At 44.6% G+C, this 18,147-nt stretch overlaps 1 protein-coding gene across 2 annotated transcripts; it reads right to left on the bottom strand.

The window, feature by feature from the left end:
• Positions 1-1,463: 1,463 nt before the first annotated feature.
• snx27b (sorting nexin 27b) lies at positions 1,464-15,553 on the bottom strand. Of its 2 annotated transcripts, XM_017424921.3 has the most exons (13): positions 14,813-15,549; positions 9,169-9,400; positions 8,788-8,980; positions 8,486-8,550; positions 8,287-8,391; positions 8,126-8,204; positions 6,755-6,918; positions 6,545-6,634; positions 4,671-4,820; positions 4,441-4,569; positions 4,210-4,269; positions 4,072-4,134; positions 1,464-3,963 (listed from the first exon to the last, which is right to left on the bottom strand). In XM_017424921.3, exons 1-13 carry the CDS (start codon positions 15,157-15,159, stop codon positions 3,919-3,921), a joined length of 1,722 nt encoding a protein of 573 aa, XP_017280410.1. In that variant the 5' UTR covers positions 15,160-15,549; the 3' UTR covers positions 1,464-3,918. The 2 variants fall into 2 exon arrangements, with proteins under 2 accessions (XP_017280410.1, XP_024863576.1); XM_025007808.2 differs by lacking the exon at positions 4,210-4,269 and having other exon boundaries at positions 14,813-15,553.
• Positions 15,554-18,147: the final 2,594 nt, after the last annotated feature.

The raw sequence follows: 18,147 nt of genomic DNA on the forward strand, positions 1-18,147 counted from the left end.
GAATTTGGGGGCTTCAGTTCTCAGCAACATCACTCCAAACCCCCCAAAAGCCACGTTTTCAAACCGGTACTTGTGTTAACAAGGCTTGCTTCTTCTTCTTCTTCTGCTTCCATTTTCCCTGATAAACACTGCGACAGTAACCCAGCGGTCCGCCACAGCTGGCCGCGGCGCCGATGACATCACCGACCAAGGACGATAACACTTTCCCCACTTCGGGATTTTTTACAGAAAGACTCTAAAAACAAGTTGTTACCTTTTTAAAAATCAGCCACTGGAAGGTTTTTATGGACGTGCTCAACTAAAAGGAAAAACATGAAAGCTCCTTATTTTTCCCCATTTTATTCCGTTTCACCTTCAGAGCCGGGTGTTGGAATTCGCAGACGATCCCTAAACTCCTGCTTCACCTCAGGTTGTTTTGTTCCGTTCCGTTTTTGCCGCCCACGCCGAAAACAAGACTGAACACAACATCTGCTGCACAAGGACACCGACTCTTTATTGCAAAGCTGCAAAACTGCTAAACCGAGGAAACAAATTCTTACGACCGATTTATTATTTGAACCCACTGGCGCCCGGCCCGGCCCGGCCCGGCAGGGCAGGCTCCAGATTAAGAGTCCGAACGTTTTCTTCTTTCCACCTTCACTCAGACCTAAAAACATACTGAAAAAAAAAAAAAAAAAATCATCCAGTCTGTGTTGTTGTGTTTTACAGCTCAGGGCCGACTTCAGAGAAAAGAGTTTAGATGATCAAAACTAAAACAAAACAGCTCTAATAAGTAGAGCTACTTATACTGCAGCAGGTTCTTTTTAGCTCAGCAACTAATTATATTTTTCCTCCAGTCCGCTGGAGTGGGATGCATGCGGACACACCAGTCGTCCATCCCTTAAGTGATGCAATTATAGTCAACAGAAAAAAAAACCGTGCTAGAATTCTCAATTACAGAGAGAACATGAATTCCCCCAAAGGAACGTATTAGGATCGAAAAAAAAAAACTGAGTTTTACTAATATTATTCAAAAGCAACAAGATGCAAAGTGTGTCGGCACTCGAAGTCAGATGCCTGCTGCCTCTCAGGACCGGTCCTTGTTCCAGACATGTTCGCTGCTCAAAATGCAGATGTTCTGAGATCCGATATCCCACACCAGCTACAGTCGATGGCTATTAATTACCGGGGGTGCAGACACTTGATGCAGATCGATGTGGAACAACTGTTTCTCTGCCTGTTGGGTAATTGTCTCCCAGATCTCATTAAACAGTCCGTGAGGACTGGTGGGGGGGGCGACAAAAACAAAAAAACAGAAACACAGGGAAGCAGAAAACAGATGTGGGTACACAAAGCAGAGCAGGGAATGTGTGTAAAAAAAAATATCACAAAACCCACTCAGCTCACCCAGAGAATCGGGTGGAACTTTTGTCATTTTTGCCAGCTCCCTCCACCCCTCCAGGCTTCAGCACAAAAACTAAGAATTAGATCCGCATCAATAAATCAATTTATTTAAAAGAATATGTTACATTTTTCCTTTTTTTTCCCCCTTTCTCTTTACAGTGATGCATCTGGTTACAGTTTACATTTCCACACGTCAAAAGGAAGTTGCAGCTTGTCAGTCTCCGTCGTCCTCGGATCCGAGAGCCACCGGCTGAGTTTAACACTGTCGCGTCGAAAATAAATAAATAACGTCTTCCCCCTCCGAGTCGGAGCGAGGAAAAACAAAAAGAGAGGACGAGAGCGCGAGAGAGAAAGAGAGAGACGGATGTGGTGGGGCTGAAGAAAGCGCACACTTCGGGGGGGAGGTCAGAAAATCGACAATGTTCGACTTGATTCAGTAAACAGACAAGAACCCGACAAAATGGATTTGCCCCCTCCAGGACTGCACATTCAATCTTTCAATTAAAGGATCCATAATTTCCATTTAAACCCCTGTATGATTCCACGAAGGTCTGTTTAGCACATTAATCATCTTGTGAGCAGCACCGTCACTGAGAGCCACGCACGTGAACTCTAAAAATGCTTGTAGACAGAAATTAAAAAAAAAAAAAAAGACACTAATGTCCTGATTACCCACAGAGGAGAGGATGGGGCTGAACTTTGTAGGGCTAGTTTAATTGTTTTCTTTAAGAGTGGTTCTGTGGAAAGGTTAGGAGCGATTACTATCTTACCTGCTGTAGGTAGCTCTTTAGACGACCTCGGTTTGGAGAAGTAAGAGTTTCTTTCGGACCGGATTGATGAGCTAAAAGCTAGTTGGGGCGAAGCCGAGACGAAGTGGAATGCTGCTGTTCCTCAAACTCCCGCTGTCACTTTCTCCTGCTGGACGTTATCCAGGATGCACCAGAATCGCTACAGCTAGCTGCTGCTGTTTGTGCTTGGAAAAAAATCTACGTAGACAAACACGCGTTAAACCGACGGAGGTGTGAAGCGTTCGCGTTAACGCGTGTGATATTTTTGAGATGCTTCGAGATGGCGGTAATCCACCGCGGGTCTCGGCCCCGCTCGGACTAGCCGTTAGCCCGTCAGTTCTGCCCGAGTTGAACTATTTCTCTAAAATAAAGCCAATAAAGCCAATAAAATTATTTCTTTCTTTCATATGAGCCTAAACGGTCCAATTCTTAAGACGTAACCAGCCCCGTTTGTTTTCAGGTTGGTATCAGTACCAGACAATCACATTATCAGCTTTCAAACAGCGACAAACTGTTTGAAAGCCGCAGCCATGGGATCAGATGTCGGGCGGCCGCTAAGGATCGAGCTCTCCGGCCGTCATATTTATCTCGGTGCGTAAGGAAGATCTTTGTCTCGCTTCCGCTTGAATCTGCAGTGGCTCACCGTTTTTTTTGTTCCCCCCCCCCTCAAAGCCACGGAGATAAACACTGCGGCGAGGGAAAGCCGCTTGAATTACAGGCCTAATATAAATCCTGCGGGAGCTCCCGGAGACAAAGTGATCTCTCTCTGAATCGGAGGGCCGGCGATGTGAGAGGGACCCCTGCTGTTCGTTCTGGGGAAGCTCGCTCGCTCGGACGCACGGCGACTTCACCGGCCGGTGCTGCCGAAACACGTAATACTAAGCTCAACGCATGGCTCTGAACACCGATGGGTTATCGCCCCACGGCAGCGAGTCGAACACTCATATAAAGTTTAAACTTGTTCCAGTATCGTGCCCCGTGTCTCGTTTTGCATTTGGGCGTTTTTCATACTGTTGGATAAAGTGCAACATTAGTGTAAATCCTTGTTCCTGCTCTCAAAGATCAACAAAACTATTAGAAAATGCTCGTTTTCCTGTAGGTTTTTTTTCTCATTGTAATGGTAACACCATTTTTGTTCTTTGTTTTGTTTTTTTCTTTTTAAATGCAAATGTAGTGCCAAAAAGAGGAAAATTCGAGAGCGACTTCCGCTACAAGATGTCACTCTGGTTCCATGCACGGACACCCCCCGAGTCGGCTTACGCACGAGACGCCGCCGGGCAGCTTCCGGTGGTTTACTCTCAGAATTGCTGTTATCTGTGCTCCCTCTTGTGAGAGCAAACAGCTTTTCACTTTTCTCTCTTTTGTTAGAGCACCATAGCTTTTCCATGTTAAGCTACTGGAAAAAAAACCCAAATTAAATCCTCCCCGTTAGCACATCAAATGCCCCTTTGAGTCCTCGTCGAGAAGAAAAGACTCGAATCCGTCGCTTTGAGTCTATAAACGCCTAATTCTCTGCTTAATGCATGATTGTGATGTGCTGGATTCGGGAGTTCTGATTCATGAGGTTTACGCTTCTGGGTTTTTTTGTGTGTTTCAGCGGGTTTGCATGTTGGGAGTAGCTTCTCGTGTTGATGGAGTGCAAGTGATGTCCGTGTAAGTCGTAGCTGAACGCCGCTGAGTCCGGGGTTCGGTCCGGGCCAACAGAGTCGGTGACGCCTCTGTCCTCCAGGGGCCACCGCCTCCCTGCCTACGTGCCCCCGTCTCTTCTGTGCCGCAGCAGCTGGAAGATGTTCTGCAAACGCAAACGGCAAAACGAGGCTCGCAATCTCAAAAAAAAAAAACACACAAAGGAGACGGAAGAGATTCGCCCGGATGGAGGCGGGGGGGGGGAGAACCTTACCTTGCCGCATATACCGTCTTTACTGCAGTTCTTATTGTCCTTGTCTATCGCCTCCTCTTCCACCTGCAAACACAAACTTTGAATAAAGGACACGGGAGGAAAGCTTCGAACGTAATGCAGGTAGTGGATGACAGTTACCTCTTTCCGCCACTTCAGCTCACAGAAGACTCTCTCGAAGCATTCGTGCATGTAGTTAAACTAAACGATGGCCGTGCACGGCAAACACAAACAAAGACACGGGTTATTAACGGTGCAACATAAACACAGGAACGGGAAGCTGCTCGCTCGTGTTTGTTCACGACAACACCTGAAACACTTCATCCAGCTACTGTTAAAACACGAGCTCGTGTGTGCGTTTCTGAAACTTACATAAGGAGTAAAAATCTTCACCCAGCGGGGCTTCTTCTCGCCTCGCGCGTACTCGAAGCAGAAAGCCATGCCCTCCTCGTCTGTGTCCCACCGCTGCATCTCCCCCCAGTCGAATGAGATCACCTGATTCTGGAGCAACAGGCAGAATTTAATCCGTGCGCGGTGCTGGTGCAAAAGGAAAAGCAAAAAAAACAACAACAACAAACGAGCCGAGGAGAAGGCGAACGCACCTCGAGCGTGCCTTCCTCCGTGCAGGCGTGCAGCTTAAAGTTCTGGATGCTGATGGCTGTGATCACGTGGCCTTTACGCCTGGAGTCGCAGGAACAGTGGGGGAATATGATCTCATTGTAGCCGTCGCAACTTCTCAACAAACTCAGGTACTGAGAGGAAAAGACGGCAGACACAGGAACACACGTGACTTTGACTAGAAATGGTAACACAAAAAATCTGATGTTTAACTCAAACTGGCTGTTAGTTAGAAACCAGAAGCTTTGATAAATGACGGAGACTCGGCACCTCCGTGTTTCCGCCGCAGGGATCGGGGACCGAAGCCACCACTTCACTGGGCTTTGACTTCAAAATGAAAGCTTCTAAAAGGTCTCAAAAGTAGATTAAATCCTAAACGTGGAGGCAGCTGCCAAGGTGGACACAAAGTGGGCTGAGGTGGGCAACAAAGTAACGTCCACGGCCTGGAATACCGTTTTGCAATTTTTAAAAAAAAAAAATGGCTGCTAAAAAACAGGAGCCACGTGGTTCAATGGTCACACTTAAATTTCAGTGAAAATGTAACAAAACAAAAAAACGTTTTCTTGCAATTTTCTACCAATTTTGAGTCACTAAATTATTTCCAACAGTCGCAGTTCGATGAGAAAATAGCTTTAACAAAAGCACTCAGTACTTTCAGTAGTAGAACGTAGTACTTTCAGAGTGAAGCTCAGAAAATGTCTGATGACGCAAGCAGTCCTGCTTTTTATAGGATACAAAAAAAAGAAGAAGAAGAAGAACGAAAAAAAAACCAAAAACATTTTCTCGCCGTTTTTAAAGAATTGCATTTTAAAGCACGACTCAAAGCAGCCACCACTCAGCTCAGCGCCGTGGGAAGGTGCCAGATTTGGCGTTAAAGCAGCTGAAGCTCATTTCCTCCCCCCCACCCCCCGTCCCACTTTGGCTTCGCCGCTCCGTCCGTGCGACCGTAGATCAGCCCCACGCCTCTGAACAGCAAACCTGCCAAACCTCCGAGAACACAGCAGCTCAACGGAAACGCGAACAATGGCGGCCTGCGGAAACCTTTTAGGCTCATTTGAATAACTCTGTAGGCTTGAGAGTGCCCGGCGGGTACTTTCAGGAAAAAGTGCAGCTCTGGGTTTTCGTTTGATTCCCAGCAAGAGCTTCTTTCTGTCACATTCAAAAGCCATTTTCACCAAACAACAACAGCAGCAGCAGACGTTCAGGAGAACGGGAGGACGGTTTTATCTGGACAGCTGAAGTTCACCAAGTACTTCACAGCGGGGGGGGGTTCTGCTAAAGATGCACTCGCATCTAAGGGAGAGGGTGTGAGAGTATCTGTCTTTAAACGTACAGGAGAAAACACAGAAACTCCAGCATGGAAACCGAGTGTTAGCCCAGGCTGTTGACAATAATACCCCGTGTAGCTGAACATCTTCACAGAAGTGAAGTTTGCCGACCGACAACTTTTATAGAAAGCTCTCCCTTTCACTCTCAGTAAAACGCTGCTGAAGATATGCGGCCACGTCTGTGTTACTAACATCAACAAAGGGGCTGGATGGGAGAACGTCTCGAGCAGTTTTGGTGCAAATGCAGCAGACGTTTGCCTTCTGAAAAACTATACGCCTCTGTAAAATTCAAAAGAGGTTAAAAAACAAAAACAACTGGACTTCTATTCGGCAGCTGAAGACGTTTCTCTTCTCATCCGAGGAGCTTTCTCGGTTCAGAAATAGTTGAGCTTTTAAAGCTGAGACGTGATGGCAGCTGGATAGCTTGCAAATTGTTCTCGCCGAGTCAGATGTACATGAAATATTGCCACGCCGAACGACAACGAACAACAATCGAGACTCCGTATGTGGGGCAGCGCCGCGGGACTAACCATGGACATCTTCTTCTGCTCCATCAGTTTCTGTAGCTGGTAAGACTTCTCCTCTACTTTGATGAAGCTCTTCTTCACGTCGTCAAGAGCCTGCAAACAGACGGGGGAAAAAAACAACAAAAAAAAAAAAAAACAAGAAAAATGTAAAACAACACGACTAAAAAAAAAAAAAAAAAAGAAAAAAAAGCCAGACGTTCTGCGAGCGCGAACCTGGTGGAAGAAGTAGCTGAGAGCAAGCTGGTTGTCGCTGAGCAGAATCTCCTCGTCTGTGGTGAAGAGCCACTTGCGCAGAGTAAGGCAGGTTCCTGGGATGGCTGAGGTATAGTTCTGTACATACAGTTTGTGGGGGAACTCGTTGGGGGCGAGTTTACGCACTGAAAGAAAATGAGGCCAGGGAGGAAAATGATGTCAGTAACCTTAAACATATCGGACTCCTGCGGCCGTTTGAAGCGGCACAAAAGCATCGACGGTCGGACATTAAAGTGAAACGTTAGAATTTGATTTACGGTCAGCGGCGGAGTCAGATGTACACGAAATATGGGATAAATTACAATACGTGCCACGCAGATTCAATAAAATGTGATTTATATTCCGCTCAGGACAGCATCGTGTATCACTCTGTTTAAAAGTTAGTAACAAAAAAGGGGAGATTGTTTCGATAAAAGCTTGTTAAGAGAAACACCAACAGACGGGACAAAAGCCACTTTAAACTTGTTGGTTCTGCATTTCTGTTTGGTGCTCAAGAGACAATCCTTTGTCATATTTCTAGAGAAAGGTTTGTTTTTTATTCCCCGTGTGATTTCAGTCGATAACATTAGTCATATTTTTTGTTCCTAAAAGCGTAAAAAATGTTTTCAGCCGACACGGAGGACTGCGGGTGAGCCAGTTCGGCACTTCGGGACGGCAGCGGTCATGGCTCTGCAGTTAAAAGATGCGAAGATTACTTGTAACGTCGGTAAAGAGATAAAAAAAACCCAAAAAAAACACAGAAATCCAAAATGTCCCTCAGTTTGTGAATGAATTATAAGATGTTTTTGATTCTTAATGTTACAGGAAAGCTGTGTATTTCACCTTAGAGTTAAGTTTCGAACATATGGAAAGATTAAAACAAGCACACATTTTAGACAAAACGAAACAAAGTCACAGTTAATTCTGTGCGTTAACTCAACATAAAACACAGAACTGAGGGAGAAAAGTTGGAACTTTGTGATCTGGATAATACATTTAAATTGTGCTTGAATAAAGAAATTAATAAAACACAGAGTTTATAAGGAATAAACTACTTGGGTTGCACAAGATGCAATATTTTATTTCCGGTACATTTCGTTGTCTTTTCAAATCATAAAAAAAAGATTAAATTTTGCCACATTTTTGGAAGTGAAACCAATCAAAGTGACTGACTGTTATTGTACGAAAAACAAAACCATAAGATAACATAAAACCATTAAATACCCCTCTCTCTGACAGTCGATATTAAGTTGTGAGCAGATAATGTAACTAGATACTATCGATGAGTAAAAGGGGAGCATTTTTGCGAACGTGCACGCCTACGGCAGGCTTCGGCTGCGTGTCTCGACTCACCGAAGGTGTGGTTGATGACCTCGAACAGAGCGAAGTAGCTGGCTGTCACGCTGTCCATCCCGAGCTTCATCACCACAGCCTGGAGGAGAAGGAAGAAGAGACGTCAGGAATAAAAACAAAAAGTGAGACGAGAGCGATCACCGTTCTAAGTGCCCGTTTACCTGATAAACCTGGTCCGTGGTGGAGTTTTTGCGCACTCTGACAGTGAGCGTCGTTTTATCGGGCGTGGCTATTCTCAACTCCACGTCTGACACGCCGTTGTAGTTCTTGGTTGTGTGAACGAGAGACAGAAAGCGCAAGGTGGGTCACAGGCACGAGCAAAGAGAACACGTAAAGTTGTGTGTTTTTTTTTGTTTTTACCTCATCTGATTCAGACAGGAACTCCTGCATGATGTCACTTTCTCCGATTACCCGTACAGAGCACACTGCAGGAAAAAAAAAACAACAAAAAAGCCACACGCAAGTTAAGCCTAATTGCACGACAATAAGATGGTTCCGTACAGCTTTTCTAACAATTTTGGAACTGGAAGATGAGCCTAAACGAGTCACAGGTTAGCGGCTGGCATTCACAACCTCACCTGGAGTCAAGGATCGTTCAGAACCAAGTTATCTCAATTTTAACGCACAGATAAGGGAGAGAAATAAAACCTCTGTTTCTTCACCTTTCTCCAGGTACTCCTCCAAGCCTCGGCGCCGCGCATCCAGCTGCTGCTCCGACAGCGAGAACGGCCACTTCCCCGGCAGCTTGGGGAACGCAAAGTTGGCGAACTCCCTCTTCAGGTTTTGGTGCAGAATCACGAACTCCCGGTACCGCTTGGAGCACAGCTGTCTGCCTGCCATGTACACGTTGTAAACCTGAGAGAGGAACGATTGCGAAGCGTGAAAATGTGAAATATCGCATTTCGCTCTGATACCGCGCCTTCCCGTTCGAATTCCCCCGCTCAGATAAACAAACTAAGCAATCTACCGATATCAACCGTAACTACTCCAACCAATAATGCTTTAAAGTCTCTCCTCCGCCGTTAAATTTGCGCTGCACCCACCACAAACTTCTCACTGTTGAGCTCGGTGTGTTTGTAGCTAGGAATGGAGATGGGGACGGCCTGCTTGTCCGAGTAGTCGTAGCAGGAGAGGGCCGATCCGTCGTCGCCGGGATCCAGGCAGTCGGCCTCCTGCGGCGGGACGGACAGCACGGCCAGAACCAGCTCCCGCTCACCGGCCCGGATCAGGTCCACCACCTGCTTGTGCGTGGCTCCCTCCACGTTTACCCCATTGCTGTTGAAGGAAGACGGACATGCGTTCATGAGGGCGTGGACCAGAGTGCCGCTCTCAATGTTTGTGTCGGACTCTTACATTGGAAATAATGGAACTGACGCTAAAACACATACTAAAATTAAAGCCAGGACAACATTCAGGACCTATCCTTAAAGGAATGACCATCTTCTGCTGCCTTTCATTGGCAGAGTTTTACACCAAAATCATCTTGTGTGAAGAAAAGATGGAGTTGTGGTCGTTTATGTCAAACCTTCAAAATTAAACCCTGCTTGATCTCATGCTATACCAGGAGAAGTCACGCTCAAGAGTATGTGTGTGGATGACTTTCAGCTACTACCACATCCAATTTTAACTCAATAGTTGTAAAATTCACAGAGCTAGAGCCATTTTTGTGTTGCCTAATGTTGATTAGCTGTGGAGGCCGCCTTGAATTGAACCAACTCCAAATGTTAATTAGCTGCAGACGTACATCCAGTCATTGTTTCCTGAACGTTTCATTAAAATCCGTCCCGTAGTTTAGGACATATTTGGCTAACAGGCGTCCAAGCAAACACAAGTAAAAAGATCACCGCCCTCCTTCACCTCTCGGCGGCAGCGGCGGGAGACAAAAAGCCGTTCTGCTTAGAGCTTTGAGCCACCTCCGACTTGACTCGACACAAGCAAACACCTGGCTGCAGACAAAAGCAGCACTTATTGCATTTACGATAAGTTTTATTAAACAGCCCGCAGCTCCCTTTGCGTCGTCTCCTACCTCAAATGGCAATGAATAAAAGAAAAATGAACACATAAAACCGAAAAGAAATGCAAAATCAAGTAAATAAAGATAGCCGTAACTTGGACAAAGCGCCTCTTCCTGCACTGAGAGTACCTTTCCTTTAAAGGTAATTTTGGCGTTCACGGTAATGAACCTTTCGGGCCGAAACTACCTCACCTACACCAAAGGAACAGCCAAAAAACGGCTTCAGCATCACCTCCGGTCGTCTCCAACACCTTTTAACACCAAGTCAGATGTGATGGATGGCTTGGCAGCTAAAGGCGCTTTCTTTTTTTTTTTTTTTTTTTTTAAAACACAGCCTGAGAAATGCACAATAAATTATTCAGAGTTCTTACGCTTTAAGCTAGTGAATTCATGTTGAACCTAAAAATACGGCGCGCATAAGCTGGCCATCCAACCATCCAGTCATTTCCATCCTCGAGTCTGAGGCCGGGGTGCAGGAACGCTGGCCCGGGGAACGCTTTTAAAGCCCTCCAGGAGGAGCGGGAAAGTGTCGCTGAGGAGAGAGAGGGGCGTCCGGCTTTCCCCTCCTGGACCTGCCGTCTCTGTGACCCGACTTCAGAATGAAGCTTCTGTTTGCATATTTTCCAACGGCTACAGAGGCCAGCGCAGCCTCAGCTTTCCTGTGAACCTGAATACAAATCCATCGAGGAGTCACAATTTTGTGTGGCGCAAAGGAGCGAGCCAGGGTTAGGGGTCTGGATCTGCAGTTGTGACGAATTCATCTTTTTTTTGTTGTTTTTTTAAATCAGTTGATCTAAATTAAAAAAAAAAAGGCAGCTGCGATGGCCAACAAACTGCGTGTCCCAATCCTAACTAAATGCTAACACATATCCAGAGAGGCCTACAAATGTTTCATTCTATCCTTATGACAATAAACGATACGCTCAGTGAAACTTATAGCAGGCAACATTCAGATTAGAGGTTTACCCAGTTAAACCCTGGGGGGAAAAAAACCCAAAAACAAACGTGCAAAGCGGCTCTCAGTTTATTTACAAGCCCAATTCCGAAAAGAGTCTGAACACGGCGTAAAAATGTAAATAAAAACAGAATGCAGCGATTTGCTAATCTCATTAAGCCCGTGTTTTATTCCCAACGGAACGCCGCGTTTCCCTCTGTGAAGCATCCTTTAAGCATCAGTCTGTAAACGTTCAGGAACTGTTGCTGGAGCTTTAGGAGGAGAACGTTGTCCCGTTCTTTCCTGATGTGGGTTCTAGCTGTTCCACAGTCCTGGGTCTCTGCTTTGAAGGATTTTTTTTTGTTTTTTTGTTTCACGAAGAGTCAAATGTTTTCTGTTGATGAGATGTCCGGGCTGCAGGCAGGTCCGTTCAGCTCCTGGACTCGTCTGTGAAGTTTTTTCTGTTGTAATGGACGCTGTCTGAGGTTAAACATTATTTATGCTGAAATAGGCAAGGCCTTTCCTAACAAACTGATCTGGATGGGAGCATATGTTGTTCTAAAACTCTCTCTATATATATATATATATATATATATATATATATATATATATATATATATATATATATATATATATATATATATATATACACTCTTCTGCATTGATTGAGCCTTTCCAGATGTGTCAGCCGCCCACGCCAGAGGAACTGGCGTTTCTGGATGGTGATCCAATCTTGGCTTCTTCTTTGTCTGATGGAGCTTTAAGCAGCATTTGTGGAGGACAAACCGTGTTCCTGAGCCGCCGCGCTGACGTCCAGAACAGAATCAGAACCCGGTTTTATAATGCAGAGCTGCCTGAGAGCTCAAAGAACAGCCGGTATCGACTTTCTGCCTCGCTCTCCTGGGCGCAGAGATTTCTCCAGATTCTTAAACATCTTTCGACGACGTCACGAGCTGTAGATGACGGGAGATTTAAAGTCATGGAGGAACCTCATTCTGAAACTGATCCACTATTTTTAGTTGCAGTTTTTAGCAGACAGGTGAATCTCTGCCCATCTTAATTTCTGAGAAACTCCGTCCTTCTGAAATGTTTTTTTATTTTTTTTTATACCCAGTCCTCTTTACTGACCTGTCGCCAATTAACCTAATTAGTTCCTAATTCGTACCACTATTTTTACAGCCTTTTGTTGCCCCTGTCCCAACTTTTTTGAGACGTGTTGCTGCCATCAAATTGAAAATCACCCTATTTTTTTTCCTAAAAATATATCCCTTTTATTTAGTTTAAACATTTGATATGTTTACTGTGTTTGACTGTAAACAAAACACGGGTTTATGAGACTTGCAAATCCTTACTTTCTGTTCTTAATTATGTTTTACACAACGACCCGGCCTTTTGAGAAGTGGGGTTGCATGAATGAAAGACAAAAGCAGATAAGAGAGCTGGGATTTAGAACAAAAAAAAAAAAAAAAAGAAGAAGAATTGGTGACTGACTTTGAAACCAGACTGACATTTCGGGATTTGCATCCCTTAAAATTTCCGACCGAGGGCTCAGCTGTTGTGTCAGCAGGCGTGTCGCAGCAGGGCTTAGGTTGGCAGCGTGTCCCATGGCTAAAAGCTCAGCGAATCTATAATACCTGCGACGGGAAGAGATGGCTACTCGTGAACATGTAATCAAACTCCGAGGCTTTCAGTGCCCCTACACACACACACACACACACACACACCGGGTTACACAGCTGAAACCAGACCTGCCTGGCGAGGAAAGATGACTGTGCAGGTACAAGTAAGCAAAGATTAACGGGACACACACACAAACATCTTGCAGGTGCAGCGGGAGAAAGAGCGCGATCAGTCAAAACAAAATGCAGAGTGAGCATTTCGGGAAGCTTTTTCTTACACGCAGAGTTATGATGATATAATAAGCATCTGTGGCCTTAGCTCTGGCACCATCAGCACTTTGGATGGTGATGAACAGGTCGTAGAAGGCAATTTTGTCTCTGTCACATCATCACATCACCCCCTTTTTTTCTTCTGCTGCAGTAAATAAGAGACATTAATTCTGACCACGACAAGAAGGGGTTTCGCCCGCAGCCAAAAGGCGAAAGGACGATGAAGTTTTTGTGTTCGTTCGTCTCAGGAACTGATCGAATTTTAATGAAAATCTCAGAAAGTAATGACTGCAGGCGCGTCTACAACGAATTAACAATTGAAGGGAACCCAGTTCAAGGCGTCCGCCACAGCAAAGCGACCGAATCAAACTGCAAACAGCGATAACTCAGTCAGATTTAAAGACACGGGGCTAAAATTTGGTGCGGCGGTCGCTGAGGGTCATTCACAACGAACACTACGAGCACAAACAACTTGAAAGATCTCACAACTGCGGACATCATTGACCAAATTGAACCGTAACGATCTTAGTTTAATTCTCTGGCATGATAGGAGGTGGGTGATATGCATTTCCTCAAGGATTTTTAATTGATGTAATATGCTTTGATCAGTCCAAATAACAAAACTCCTGACTGTAGAGATGAAGCAAGGACAAATAACACCCCCACACACACAAAAAAAAGCAAAGCACTGGCTTTGAGTGTCATTCTGTTTCTTTATACAATAATTTATGCACACTTACGTACTAACATAAGTTTACCCAAACACAGTAGCAAATTTTAAAGATCATTCTGGCAAAGTCAAATACACTTTAAACCTTGAAAACGGCTGAGCTTCAAATGAGCCGTAACCGTTATCATTCGCTTAAAACATCCCGAGCAAAACAGATTATTATAGTATCAAAACGGAAATGAAAGCAGCAAGACACCAAACCCCGAAACTCGTTTGGGGCACATTGCTGCGCTTTAATGGAGTAACGCTGCATACAATACCTCAGCTAAATAATAATGAATGTGTAAAGATCAATCCTGTTTTATTACCTGCGCGGGAGATTGTCCCAAATCGATACACGAGCACTATTAGCTGGAGGGTACGCCGAGGTAAAATAATCAATGACGGCTAAATAAATGTTGACCAAAGTTACTGACGTATAGGTGAAACAAGGCATAGGTTGTTCTTTGACTGCAAAAAGCAGAACGAACACATCTGCATGCCCACACACACAGAAAAATAATGGGGTCAAACTGCCAGGCTACTGCAGGCCATCCTTGGGAGGAAAAAACAAAACAAAAGAGCCAATCAGATAGAGAGGTTTCGAGGGCGAAGCCAATCACAACTGAACTGAAAACATCCCTCCCTTTCTCCATCACCTTAAACGTTGCACATAGAGGCAGGGAGAAGCAGCAGCAGTGATGCTGAGCTCTGAGCTGCAAACTCTCCAGTCCGTGTCCCCTCAATGCAGCACGCGCACACACCCACACACACACACACACAGCTGATAAGGCTTTACCTTCTGGCAGCATCTGAGAGTTATGTAAACACATGTGAGATAGAAATGGCGCACTGCATCTGGCCGGGACATGTGTGCAAGGGACGACTGGAGGTTTTCTGTGTGTGTGTGTGTGTGCTGGGAATCTCTAATGATTCCTGGAGCTCTCCTTTGACCCACGCAGGCACCCCTTTCATTGGGATGAGCGGCTTTTCTGCTCTGCGGGGAGATCGTTCAAGTTGATCGGGTGCTGGGTGGTGGTGCGTTTAGGTGCTACTCGCCCCGGTTGCCGTCAAAACGATCACACAGGTCACATCGAAGAGTTACGTGGCGCAACCCGTGCTGAAACAGTCCGATACTCACACCTCGAGGATCCGGTCCCCCTTGGAGATGCCCGCTCTGTCGGCAGCTCCCCCCGGGAGGACGGCGCTAACGTGCTGCAGCGGGGCGTACAGCTCCCCGTTGATGCTCCGCAGTTGGCCCCCCTCGCTGACTTGCCCCCGAACGTTGAAGCCGTAGCCCGAGTCGGACTTCACTATCCGGACGAGCCTCGGGCCCGAGGCAACGGTGGTTGGCGTCTGCCAGCCGCCGCCGCCGCCGCTGCCGCCGGTGTCTGGGGTAACGTCGCCGCTGCCGGAGCCGTTGCGGGAGGCAGGGAGAGGCAACGGAGGGACCGGGGAACTGATTCCTTGTCCCGTGACGTCCGCCATGTTCCTACGCCGTTTCTATCATCCAGTCCGACTCGGCTAGCGACAAATTTTCTACAAACATTAGCCGCGGTAGCAAGCTAATCAGCTTGGCTAGCTTAAAAATGACTGGGGTTCGCCGGAAAAAGCCGAGAACTTCCGACGGTCGTCGAGCCCGGGACGCGTTCCATGACGATCAGTTCCGACTCCGCTTGTCCTCCGGGCACTCACTTCACATCCTTTTAAATAGAAACAAATGGGATAAACTGCACACTCCTTAAAACCAGACTTAAAATGTAAGATGAGCCAGAACCAGGGATTATAAATGGGCAATATAGTTATTTTTCTGCTGACCTTTTTTTTGCAGTCTAACTACTCCTATATACTTTCTGGTATTTTATCAATTCCCATTTCCAAACATTCAGCTCAGCCAGGATATAGATGCTGTGACTATGGTTCACATTCATATTTAACATTATTTACACATATTAGCCCCATAGAAATGCATTAAATCTCCTATTTGCCTTAAAAAACATTGTTCTCTTTAAAATCTGCTGTAGCACACTTGCTGCATTTTTGTCTTCTTACGCCATTTTTAACCTTTAGCTAGCCTTTTACTGCTTTTGCCCTAAGCTAAAGGTAGCAACCTTTAGCTTTTAGTAAACCTTTCGGCACTTTTAGGTTCTAGCTAGCCTTTTGCTACTTTTAGCTAGCATTTTGCTATTTTTAGGAAATGTTTTGCAAGTTTCAGCTCATGTCAGCATTCTACTTATAGCTTTTAGGTAGCATTGTTGCTGCTTTTAGCTGGTGTTCTGCATCTTTTAGCATTTAGCTGGTGTTCTGCTTCTTTTAGCTTTAACAGATGAGTTTCGGCTTCTTCAGCAGCGATTCAGCAATCCAACACATACGCTGCATTTTCATCAGAAATGCAATTTCTCTAGTTTATCTCTTTTCCGTGTCAGGTCAGCAGGGATTTGTTGCAATAAAAGTCTTTTAGAATAATATTCAGAAATAATTTGTGCATTATTGTTGGTCCTTTAGGGGTGAGATCAAATTTAGGATAGGCTCCCCTAACACTGCCACTGCTTTAAAGGCTAATATTTCATAGTTTTCTAAAGAACCGGCAGCTTATTGAGTTAATTTTACCGTAATGTGGTCATGAGTGTTGCAGATTTCCTATCAGGTGAAATCTATTTTTTATCAATTAAAAAAAAAGACTAAAAGTAGGACTGTTTGCATGCAGGCTGTCCATTTTGCACGGCTGCTCAAAGAGATAAAATCACGCAGCGTATATTTATCAGGGCAGTAACGTCCGTTTTGTCTGAATTTCTGTCTAAGCAGGGCTAAGAGCAAAGTGGACTGCCACGATCTTAAATCAACTCCAATCCAAACATTTCACACAAACACGACTCTATAAACCTTTGCATTCCCGTCAGTTTAGCAACACATTGGTGTTTACATATAATTTTATGATTACTTGTAGCTGCCGGTACAGCCTGGGGCCACTTCCTGCATGAACTTTATATTTCTCACAGAACAACAAATCCATAACTGACAGCAGAAGAAAAAAAAACATTTGCATAAACCGGTATGAAAGCCTTTTAAGATTGAAGGTGTTTTAACGCAACAGAAATCAATTTTGGTGTTTGAAGATGTAGAGCAATATATAAAATTCAAGAACAGCATAAACCCAGTAGCTCATTTTACGTTGAAAACATGGTTTAAAGTGACCAAAAACTGTAAGACTGGTAACAAATACACAATCATTAAAAGTGGGTAACATATGAGAATAAATTCAAACTTAATCAATATGATTGTTGGTTTACACAATAAGCCATGAAATGAATTTCAGCATGGGGAGACTGGGGGAAAGAAAGGAAACTAAAAAGTTTTTAAGAAATCAGATAACTGTGGTTTGGACAGAGATGAATTCTTTAGACATTTACGAGCAAGAGATTACTTCGATAACGACATCAAGGGAATTATTCCCTCTGAAAATAAGATAAATTGAATTAAAGCACACGAGGAAGACGTATCCAAATTCCATCATGTATTGTTAAAAAAACATACTCAACTAAATAAATAAATAAAAAAGAAGAATAAATAGTAAAAAAAAAAACTGGATATTGAAATATAAGATAAAGATGTTGAACTGCTGCTGGCTCCCAAAAGTGGAGAGAATTTTTAGTTAAATTGTTTTAATCACTCTCAGAATTAGGAGTGAATTTTGGGATATGATGTGTTGTGTTACATCCTGTGTGATGACCCCACCACCAGGGGTCGATGTTGAGTGTTTCAGGCAGACCAGGTGACCAGTGGGGCGAAGCAGACATGGGCCCAGTCTGCTCGCCATCCGAGTCCTGCTTCCTGGCCAGAAGGGCGTTGCGACTGGTTGCGTCCGGTCCTGATGTTTGTTTTGCTCACTACAGACATGTTTCACTCATCCACACACAGACCATCCGGTGATGAACTGACTGCACGTTTACTCTTTCTTTACAGGGAAGTCACTCTGAACTTGCCACCTCACGTTTTCTCGGTTTTTGAGCCAGACTTACATTTGGAAATCTCTTAGATGATTGCGATCCGTTAAAAAAAATAAAAGTCCAGTGGCTTCTAATAAAGCAATGAGGATCAGACACACCCATAAACTTTAAACGAATGGATCCAAATCATTTATATTCATCTGATGGAAAAGTTGACACAAAGACTTAAGAAAACCCCAAATGGGGGACAGAATGGTCGAGTCAGCTGCAATGAAACCATGTTATTGGATTATAGATTAAAAAGAAATCCAGTTGGTTTTAGTTTCATTCAGATAAATCTTTAGACCTTCAGCATTAAACCAAAAAGCCATCTAGTGACTTCACAGGTCTGACTAATAAATCAATCAAACAGCTGCAGCTGCTCGTGTTCTCACTAAAACCAGGAAGATAGAGCACATAACACCAGTTTTAAAGTCCCTACACTGGCTCCCTGTAGCTCAAAGAATAGACTTTAAAATAATGTTGTTAG

The sequence above is a fragment of the Kryptolebias marmoratus genome, linkage group LG16 (assembly GCF_001649575.2).
Source record: "Kryptolebias marmoratus isolate JLee-2015 linkage group LG16, ASM164957v2, whole genome shotgun sequence".
Classification (NCBI taxonomy): Eukaryota; Metazoa; Chordata; class Actinopteri; order Cyprinodontiformes; family Rivulidae; genus Kryptolebias; species Kryptolebias marmoratus.

Excerpts from the sequence above, each read along its gene's own strand:
- snx27b (XM_017424921.3), bottom strand. The coding sequence starts at position 15,159 with ATGGCGGACGTCACGGGACAAGGAATCAGTTCCCCGGTCCCTCCGTTG. Across the intron at positions 9,401-14,812 it reads GGGGACCGGATCCTCGAGGT|CAATGGGGTAAACGTGGAGG; the intron begins GTGAGTATCGGA and ends TTCCTTCAACAG. Across the intron at positions 8,392-8,485 it reads TCCTGTCTGAATCAGATGAG|AACTACAACGGCGTGTCAGA; the intron begins GTAAAAACAAAA and ends CACACAACCAAG.